General features: G+C 32.0%; 1 protein-coding gene across 1 annotated transcript; it reads left to right on the top strand.

Moving 5' to 3' along the window:
- Positions 1-1,479: 1,479 nt before the first annotated feature.
- LOC104245029 (uncharacterized) lies at positions 1,480-2,376 on the top strand. Its single transcript, XM_009800586.2, has one exon. The coding sequence runs from the start codon at positions 1,480-1,482 to the stop codon at positions 2,374-2,376; it is 897 nt and encodes a 298-aa protein (XP_009798888.1).
- The last annotated feature ends 9,284 nt before the right edge of the window (positions 2,377-11,660 follow it).

Here is an 11,660-nt window from a genome sequence, read left to right on the forward strand (position 1 = left end):
AAAATACTTTATATATTTGTATCTTACTAGGATTAAAGAAATATTTTGAGCATAATTTTATATGTTTTGTTTTACGAAGATTTTATCGGGGAAAAAATACAAAAATCCGAATAACCCGAAAACCCGAGAAAACCCGAGAGAAAAAAATTCGAGTTTTATTTGTTTGATTTGGCCTTTAGATTTAATAACCCGATATAATTAGTTTGGTTTGGCAATTATAAAGTCCGAACCAACCCGACCTAAATATACCCTACTCTGTACTGTGAGGATTTGGGACACTTAGGGCTCCCGATCTTGCGCGTGAGTCTTAATGAAGCCTAAAGGACTTTATTACACCGCGGTCACACAGCGCAGCTTGCATTATATACCAAGTGGTTAAAACCGAGAAGCCTATGATATACGAAGCAGCAGAGGTGGACTAACCAGGTGCTTAATTTTCCTCTTCTTTTTTTTTCTTCAAGTAACTCGGGTTCTAAAATTTTTTATTAAAAATACTAAAAAAGTTTTTATCATTCCACCACGCCTATTTTCGCTAATGTGCAAAGTTACATCATTACTATCATAGACCATCAGGGGGCCCACGCCTTGCTTACGTGACACCGCTTCGTTAATTTTTTTTTATAATTTGTATGCATAAATAATAAATAAATTTAAAATATTGGGTATAGATACAAAAAATGACAACGGTTAATGTTACAATAATTTATTCATTTGTTCACTTTTTTTTAAATATTGACACTACTTATAAAAATTCTTGTGTACGCATAGACCACTCACATATTCCTAACCCATTTATTCGGAATCTTGAAATCGTTTTACGGATGTAGTTTAGTACTAAACTTCTAGCCTAATATAGGAATCACTTCTGGAAATGAATTTGACTTCTTAGCTCTACCTACATTTAGGGGAAGCTCAGCCGAACCCAATAGTTTTGATCCAAACTTTATATTTATCTTAAAAAATTTACTTAATATATATAAAGTATTAATTTAGAATTTAATAACTTAAACAAACTAGAATTTTGAGTCATAAACTTCAAATGGTGACTAGCCGTTAACCGCATAGAAGAGGCTAATAAATTACGATGTACAGTATACTAGGCTTCTCTAGCCATGTAATACAAGGAATTAATTTGACTTATTAGCTCTACGCCTCTACCAACCGTTGAGTAACAACGCAATTAGTTCAACTGCACGTGGCGTCTACCCTCTACCGAAACAATAAAACCAAAATACAGATCATCCCACGCTCTAATAACGGGATTTTGCTTTTAATTTCCTCTTCAATTTCCCCCCAAACAGCTGGATTTATTCGCGGATCCAGTCCCCTTTAATTTTTGCCTCCCACATTAATTTTCTATCTCCCCCTCGTGCGTTTCCTTTCCGCGTTGTCTCCCTTTATATAAACTATCCTCATCACAATTCTCTTAACTTCATATTCATATATTCCGGTTTCAGTTATTTTGTAACCGAGTAAATTATGACTCCAAGAATGGTTGCCGGTTTTCGAAGATCTCTTTCTTTCAACTATCCAAATCATTCAAACAAGCCAAACAAAAAAGCTTTTCACGTTCGATCCACTAGTCTTCCATGTGATCGATCCCATCCTTTAATTTCTCAGCTCAAGGATGGGCTCAACGAGCTCAAAACATGGGCTTCCAAGCCCGAAGCCCGCACCTCTGCATGGCTCTGCGATGGCTTAACACAACTCAAAATCGTTCACGAATCCCTCGACGATCTCCTCCAACTTCCTCAAACCCGTGAGTCTCTCCATAACCACTCCGAACTCGTTGAGAAGCTTCTAGAAGACTTCCTTCGATTCGTCGATGTTTATGGGATTTTCCGGACTTTAATTCTCACATTCAAGGAAGAACATTCGGCTGCACAAGTTGCTTTAAGACGCAAAGATGAATCCAAGATTGTTTCCTACGTTAAAGCTCTAAGAAAATTAGCAAAAGAAATGGACAAACTCATGTCCAACGTGCAATATTGTATAGGAAAATATGTCCTTGTCCTACCCCAACAATATTCTATAGAAGATACAGAGCTAGTCGAAATATTGAAAGACGTTTTAGAAGTGACTGTATTAGTTTCTGTTGAGCTTTTTAATGGGCTTTCTGTGTCAATGTCATTGCCAAAATCATCTTGTTCTTGGTCGGCAAAGAAAACGAAGAAAGTGAAATTGGATGAAGGGATTGAAGAGTTTTCAAAAATGAGCTTGTTGAGAAAGAAAATAGAAAGTGAAGAGCTGAAGATGGTTTCTAAAAAAATGCATGAATTGGAAGATTGCATTTGTGAGATTGAAATTTGTGGGCAGAAAGTGTTTAGGAGTTTAATTAACGCTAGGGTTTCATTGCTCAATGTATACACACAGTAGAGAAAGAAAATAAAGATTATGCATAGATATTGTAAATTTTCCTTTAATTTGTCTACTTATTTTTTTTCGTTTTTAAACTATGTCTAATTTAATTGGGGAAAAGGAAAAGGCATAAAATGCTTCATGAGGAATGAATAGTGCTAGAGTACAGTTTTGGTTGTACAGATTTTATAGAAAAGTAAATTTTACACAGGTGATATAAAGTTACTAAGGACCGAACATAGATTTTGTCAAATTTTTGTCATTTTTTTTTTTGGCAAATACATGTTTGTTCATAAATTTTATTCATATTTTGGTAAATTCTCAAAACTCAAATTCCAAAACCAGTTTTGGCCCAAAATATTACTATTATATTTTTAAAAAATTACCCAAACTTTTATATTTTATGAAAAAGCCCACCATTTATTACTAGTAACAATATTTTTTCGTCTTCTCGATCATCTGATAGTGTATTATATAGTCCATTATAAAAATGATAATTTTGTACCAAATTTATTTATGTTCGGGACTATGGTTTGTAATAATGAATGTTATTGATGTAGGTACTGTTGGGTATTTGTGATAGTTTTTAGAACTTGTGGGTATAAATTATATTTCATATTTTTTTTAAAATAGTGAAATATATTTTGAAAACTCATGTCCAAACATATTTTCATTTTCAAATTAAATTTCAGCCCAATCAAATTTTTCAAAACAAATTTGGGAATCTATGACTAACTAAAACTTGCTTCATCTCTCGGAGAATTTGATCGAGTTTCTTCAGCTCTTACGTGTCATTGCCGTTTTATTTTTTCATCTTACGTGTCATTGCTATTTTGTTTTACACCATTTTTGAACAATGCCAGCTTTAGTTCTCACCAAAAAAATAGAGAGAAAGAAAGGGCAATGTTATTCAACCTTTTCTTGATTTTTATGTACATTTTCTACACATGAGAACAATTCATAGACTTCCTATTTCCTCTAAGACTGAACTTATTTCTTTTAGCCTCTTTTTTCTCCATGTGTTGGGTTAATCCACTACGAGGGAAGGGAGAAGATGGTCCGCATCCCAAGAAAATGTATCTGTCATAAATTTTTAAAATGACAAATTGAGACAACTAATTTTAAAAATTAAGATAAATAATTTGAGACGGAACAAATACTTCCTATATTTAATTGATGTGGCAGCATTATTATTTAGAAAATCAAAGAATTTTTTAATCATTTTATTTTAATATTTTATAAATATTATGAACTACAAGTTATTACTATGGCTTATAGTGTAGCTTTTTAATATGTAAATTTTATTTTAAAAAATATGTTTAAATTTGCTGTTAAAATTAAGAATTTTGACCCTCGTAATCCGTACCTTGCCACATCAACCGGAATTGAGGGAGTAATTTTTTTTTCCCTTATGTTGGATAGCCATTTTGAAATATGCAAAGGCAAGAAATTGGCGTTATATTCTGGTCTTCATTTCCTGAATAAACGTAGTAAGTTTATTTTGTCGGTCACTTTTTTGGATTTAATATCAATAAAGCACAAAGCTAGAATTATTTAGTAGTTGTGCGATAAAAGAAAGAAATAATTATTGAGTAGAAATCAAGTGGTCCATAAACCATAATGTGGATCACGTATGAAATTGAAAGAGGCATTTCCAGACAAGATAAAAAAGAACCTGCTGGCACAGTATTAATATAAACGCGGTCTAACATGTGAACTGGATTATTCATCTGCTACAGGAATATATCGAGAAATATATATTTTTAGTTGCTTCCACAAAAATAATAGTTAATAAAATATAAGTTTTTTTGTATATATATGTATTATATACAAATAATATATATATTTTATATACTTTTTGACTAGTTAATATAATTAATTTCAGCCAGATCAATTTTGTATTTTGCCCTAAAATAATCTAGAGAAGAAAGCAAAAGGGGAAGGGTGCTAATGAAAGAAAGCAACCTGAACATGGGGTTTCCAGGGATAATTGTGCTTTTGGTTCTTACTTAATTATCAATTAGTATTATCACCCGTGCGAATGCGTGGACACTAACCATGTAATTTATTTGAATTATTTGGATTATATGTAAATAATCTTAAAACTTAAATTTTCTCTATTAAATATAGATAGTCATTTGATATTAGTTAAGAAACGCTACATGAAAAAGATTAACCATTTCTCAAATTTCCTATATATAATTCTATTTTTCAATTTTGATATCATTCTCGCCGGTGTCATTGGATCCTAAAATTAGTCGGGAAACAAAATATTAACTCATATTTATGACAAAACAATCAAAGGTTGAGATTATGAAGGACTCTTTGAATACGACTTGACTCTTTTAATACTACATGAACTCTTGTTTTGTGTGTTGATATCTTTCAAAATTATTTCTATTTTAAAATTTCAGTTTCTAAAACATTATTTTTAAATAATAATTTATTTTATAATAATGTAAGTGAAAATATTATCCTCAATTCAAAACTCATTTTAGTCGGTTATCTAAAAATTTTAAAAATTGTTTAGCCAGTAAATTTCTTTTTCCAGTATGGCTCCATTTTGATATTTGACATTACCCATATTAAATATCCAAGTTATTTGAATGATATGTAAATAACCTTAAACTTTAAACCTTCTAGATAATCATTAGATATCAATTACGAAACAATACATACATTTTCTCAAATCTCATAGTGATAATTTTATTTTTGCACCATTCTTATTGGTGTTATTGGAACCTAAAAATAGCCAAAAAGTGAAATAATAACTCGTATTTATGTCAAAGCACAAAAGTTGACACAATATGAACGATTCTTTGGTTACAACATGACTCTTTTACTACGACTTGAACTCTTATTTGGTATGTTGTTATCTTTCAAGAAATATTTCTATTTTGACGTGTATATATATATCAATAATTATTATCTTTATAATGATGCAAGCGAAGATATTATTCTTAATTTAAAATTCACTTTAGTCGGCTATCTAAGAATTTAAATGATTCTTTAGCCGGTGAAATTTTATTTCAATATGACGTCATTTTGAGTTTATCGATATCTCTAGCCACAGATTTTGAATTTGGAATACCTTGTATACAGAGGTGGATCTAGGATTTATACTTTATGGATTCAATTTTTAAGGTTTTAGCATTGAACTCATTATATTTTTAAAGTTATGGGTTCATATCTACTATTTTTATAATTTTAAGAATTTTTTACATATAAATTTTTGCTCAGCGTGAAAAGTTATGGGTTCAATTAAAACTGTTGTCAACACTCTACATCTGCCTCTGGATCATTAAATGTCAAATTAGTTGACTGTTATTATATAACATTTCACATATTGTCTTGAAATTGCCAAGTAGTTTTTTCTCGACACTATACTTGGCTTACCATCAATGCAAACTACTCAAATTGCATTTATATTTAAATTCAGATATCATATCAGTTTGTTAGTAATAGTAATTTTTTAAAAATGACATACAATGTTGTCACGACCCGGATTTCCCACCCTTGAGAGTCGTGATGGTGTCTACTAGTGAAAGCTAAGCAAGCCAATTGTTTGAACAATCTACCTTTTTCCCATTTTTAATTTCTTTAACAAGTGTGAATCAACAGTTATAAACAACAAAATTTAAAGCAAGCGGTGAATAAATATCGCATACAACATCTTAAGCAAAATCTACCCAGAACTAGTATCACGCTTCACAGACAGTCTAGAATTTACTACAAACAGGGTCTGAAAGATAGCTAATACACTATTTTTGAAATAGTATATGAAACAGGATGAAGGAATAGAGGGAGACGTCAGGGCCTGCGGACGCCTGCAGGACTACCTCGGAATCTCCAACTAGACTGAAGGCAGCCACCCAAGCTAAGGTCCGAATACTACTGCTCCGCGATCTGCACATAGTGCATAGTGTAGTATCAGCACAACCGACCCCATGTGCTGGTAGGTGCCTAACCTAACCTCGGCGAAGTAGTGACGAGGCTAGGACCAGACTACCAAATAACTTGTGTAATTCAACTATATACAACGGAAAAGAAAAATAATAATAAACAGTTAAGTATGGGAGGGGTAACATGCTGCGGGGACATCGAATAATAACATAAGAACAACAAATAAATATGAGGATCACCACAGTTCAATTGAAAATAGGAAAGGGGAATCTTGTTGCGGGGCACAACAAGTATCAACAAGAAACCAACAATTAAATGTATAACAATCGTAACTCAGTTATCAATAAAAATTAGGAGATCAAAGACAAGTGCACGGCATCACCCTTCGTGCTTTAACACTCTCTCACCAAAATAATACACGGCATCACCCTTCGTGCTTTAACGCTCTCTCACCAAAATAATACACGGCATCACCCTTCGTGCTTTAACACTCTTCCTCACCCAAGCAACAATCACAAAGCAAATAGGGTAAGGGGATCTATAACATCACAATAAAATTAAGTAACAACAGAAAATCAGTGAATAAATGTAAAGGACAACATAACTCAATTATCAGCAAGAATCAGGAAAATCAAGGACAAGTGCACGACATTACCCTTCATGCTTTTACTCTTGTCCTCACCATAAGAATCAATATAATCTGCACGACATCACCCTTCGTGCTTTTACTCTCGTTCTCACCATAAAAATCAATATAATCGGCACGGAATGGTATATCGTGCGGCACGGCATCACCCTTCGTGCTTCTTCCTCACAAATCATACACGACATCACCCTTTGTGCTTTAACACTCTTCCTCACCCAAACAACAATCACAAACAATAGGGCAAGGAAATAAATAAAATTACAATAAGAATTCCGGCAAGGGAACAACAATTCAACAACAAGTCTCGACAAGGGACAACATCAAAACAACAACAATGTCCCGGCAAGGGAAGCAACATAATGATTCTCTTCTCTTTCTCACTTTTACTTCACAATTCACTTCGCAACTTGAATCAATGCTCTAAAAGGTTCAATTACCACTTACACTTTCACATTTCTTTATATAATTTGAGCCAACGCTCCTCAATGTTCAGATTTCACAATTTACTTCCACAACTTTGCCAACAATAGAAATCATCGCTAAGGCATGAATAATACAATAAAGTCATAATAATCACGACAATATACTCACGGGCATACTTGACACCAACGTATAGATACTCGTCACCATGCTTATATGTCGTACTCAACAAATACCACATAGCAAATAGGATTCTACTCCTAATCCCTCAAGCTAAGGTTAGACCAAACACTTACATCGATGCCACGAACACAATTCACATCTCAACTATCGTTTTACCTCTTGATTCCACCACCAACTCGCTCGTATCTAGCCACAAGTTACTTAATTACATCAATAAACATTAAATGAATCAATTTCAATGCATGAAAATAAGTTTTCCAAAGTTTTACCAAAAAAGTCAAAAATCGCCCCTGGGCCTACATGGTCAAAACCCGAGGTTCGAACCAAAACCCGATTACCCATTCCTCCACGAACCCAAATATATGATTTGTTTTGAAATCGAACCTCAAATCGAGGTCCAAATCCCCAATTTTTGAAAAACTTAGGTTCTACCCAAAACACCCAATTTTCCCATGAACATCATTGATTTTGAGTTGAAATCATATTAAAAGATGTTAATGATTGAAGGAAACGAGTTGAAATTGACTTACAATCGATTTGGAAGAAGAGTTGTTCTTGAAAAATCGCCCTAGGGAGTTTATGTTTTGAAAAGATGTGAAAAATGGTTGATTTTCGGCTAAGTATAAAAATTGCAGGTTGCAGATATGGGAATTACGAACCCTTCAGGATTCTGAGATTTTCGCATTTGCGAACAAAGTGTCGCATTTGCGATAGATGGGTCGCATTTGCGACATCAGGCATCAAATGAGAACTTCGCATTTGCGAAGCAGGCGTCGCATTTGCGACTAGGGCCTTCCGCATTTGCAAGCCAAGTGGTCGCATTTGCGATCAGGCCTGCCCAGGTTTTTGTTCGCATTTGCGATGGAGTTCTCGCATTTGCGAGCCAGGCTTTGCAAATGCGAAGACTGCAGACCTGTTCATATCAGCTGAAACTTGCAATATTCCCAAGTCCAAAATCCACCCCGTGACCTATCCAAAACTCATCCGAGCCCCCGGGGCTCCAAACCAAACATGCACACCAACCTAAAAACATCATACGGACTCGCTCGTGCGTTCAAATCACTAAAATAACGTCAACAACTATGAATTTAACATCAAAATCATGAAATTTTCTAAAAAAACTTCAAATTTCCAATTTTCTCAAAAACAATCCGATTCACGGCGTTTCAAGTCCGTTTCTTACCAAATTTTACAGACTTATCTTAAATCACATATAAGACCTGTATCGAGCACCGAAACCAAAATACGGGCCCGATACCATTAGGTTCTAATCACAATTCGTTTCCAAATCTCATAAATAATTTCAGAAAATAATTTTCTTTAAAAATTTATTTCTCGGGCTTGGAAACTCGGAATTCGATTTCGGGCATACGCCCAAGTCCCATATTTTCCTACGGACCCTCCGGGACCATCCAATCTTGAGTCCGGATCCGTTTTTCTAAAATATTGACCGAAGTCAACTTAAACTCATTTTAAATTCAAAATTCATCATTTTTTCACAGATATTCATAAAATGGCTTTCCGGCTACGCGCTCGGACTGCACACGCAAATCGAGATAATGCTGAAAGAGGTTTTTAAGGCTCGGAATGCAGAATTTATTTTTAAAACAAGTAAATTTACTTTTAAGGCCTCGGAACCCACAAATGTAAATTAAAAAAAATATTCTAAGATATCTGTGTCTTATAATCTATGTATTTGAGTTTAAAAAATATTTAAAATCGATGATATCAACTTCCAAAAAATTTATACTTAACATAGATGAAGCAGAAGAAGAAATTCGTTGTCATCTCTTATTTCAGGTTTTTAGATTTTTCATACATTTTTTCTATATTTATTTTCTTTTATCGTATTTTTTATATCTTTCTCTTCTTCTTTTTTATAAAAAATTAATTTATTTCTCTATAAAAGGATGAGTTTCAATAGAAATTATCAACATAAGAACTTTATTTATATTTTTAGTCTTTAGTTGAAATTCTTCCATATTTTTCTTTGGCTTTATCTAATCAACCTAAATAAGTGCTCGCCTTACCACTTAAATTAAAAAATTAAAGATTGTGTAATTTATATATAATCCATATATAATATGTGTATAATCGTGTGTTGCCAGTATATCATCTATGGATATTAGCTATAAAAAGTAAATAATAAATCTGGCCAGATATTTATGTAAATATTTCATAAGATTTCGGTTTCTTGATTTTATCTATGATATGAGAAACTATCAATTAGAAACCAATGTCCCTCTTGTTGAATTCGAGAAAGATAATTTTTCACATAATTTAGTGATTCAAAACTGATATTCTTCAACAAAAAAAAATATTAAACCCTTGCAATGCTCGCTAGACTGCAGTTAAATGAAGAGGTTTCAACTTATACCCATCAATTTCTAGTAGGTGCTAAATTAAAATTAATGATAGCAAATGTACAGGCAAAATTTTGTTATTTGTTTGATGTCCATTTATACCAATTGACTCTTCAAACAAACGTTTTTCAGAAAGGAAAAAAATAATTTTTTTGAATATTGACTGATTTTTGTGATGCTTCTTTCTCCAGCATGTAAATTTACTTCATTATATATGTAAGTAAACTTGTATTTGATTTTTAAACTCTTTTTTGTTATTTGGATAACCATAGACGCGTACCCTATATGTTACATTTATTTAAAAGAAATTCGATTTATTCAAATCTAGCAATATTGTATTAAAGAAGTATAATTATAGGGTTTTAAATGTGAAAGAGTTTTATAGTTTATATGGAATATTTTTTTTTTAACCACATGCGCAGTAGTATTTAAATAATCAGAAAAGATAATCAAAGTTCCTAACATGATTGTATATAATCATTAACCAAATTAAGTATGATAACTTGACCCAAAAAAGATAAATTTCTTTTTTATTTTAATTCAAATTAAAAACTTTATCTATAAATTCAAAATTATTCTTTATATATATATATATATATATATATCATAGTCAAATATAGAATAAAGTTACCATATACTATTTGTATTTATTAGTTTGCCACTTGACTTAACCACAATGTAATTATATATGGTAATTGTCAAGCTTTAATATATATATATATATATATATATATTTTAACTGCTCAATTACTAAAATTGTAAATCTTTTTTACTCCTCAATTAATTACTTACAACTTAATAATAGTTTCCTTTTTAACCATTTTTTATTGAATTCTTAAACCATATGATCATACTTGTCCTTAATGCTAAAGTAAAGTTTCAGGTTACTTTACTCTATATTCTAAGTTGAAAATCCATTAAATTTGTAGAAAATGGGTAATAAAGGGATCAATAACATTCTGTTATTTAAGTTAAATACTCCCTTAGTTCACTTTTACTTGTCCACTATGAATTTTGCACAACCCTTAAAAAATAATAAATGAAGTGCATAATTTACCATTGTCACACCTCCTCTTTTACACACCCGATGGTATATATAGGGAGTTTTTCCAATTAAAGTGACATTATTCGACATGAGATTGTTTATTCATTTTTATTCAGAGTCGCCATTTGGATGGTTTGTTTTCTGGTGTCCCAAGTCATCGGTTTATTTTAAAATTCCAAATCGAGGAATTTCGACTTTCCTTTTGAAGTCTGCGAACCAGAAATTCTAAGTAAGGAATTATGTTAACCCGAGGGAAAGTGTTGTGAGGACGTGATTTTTGCCCTACGAGAACTACTCCCAAAAATTCAAAAAAAAAGGGGTTTTGTGTTTGTTTGTGATTTATTTATATTTTTGTCTGTGCATGTTTATTTCTACTTTAATTAAGAAAAATACAAAAATATGTGTTGCATGTGCATTTAGGATTTAATTTTACAATTTAGGAATTAATTAAACAATCAAGTTTGTTTTACAAAAACGGAAAATCACAAAAATATGTACTTCGCATTTTTAGCATTTAATGTCCAAATTATGTGATTTTACCTTTACTGATGTTTAATTTCATGTGATAATTATTAAGAGTTAATATTTTTAGTTAATTGTTGATTTTATAATCTAATTAGGATTTTTAGTTTTATTGTTGAAAAGGAAAATTGGAAAGAAAAAAAGGGAAGAACAAGAAAAGGAAAATTCAGTTGGGCCAATTTGGCCAAGCCCAAATCCAAAACACAGCCCATACCCGCCC

This window comes from Nicotiana sylvestris, chromosome 8, assembly GCF_000393655.2.
Source record: "Nicotiana sylvestris chromosome 8, ASM39365v2, whole genome shotgun sequence".
Lineage (NCBI taxonomy): Eukaryota > Viridiplantae > Streptophyta > Magnoliopsida > Solanales > Solanaceae > Nicotiana > Nicotiana sylvestris.

Bases quoted from the DNA above. Each gene is read 5' to 3' on its own strand.
- LOC104245029 (XM_009800586.2), top strand. From the start codon at position 1,480: ATGACTCCAAGAATGGTTGCCGGTTTTCGAAGATCTCTTTCTTTCAAC.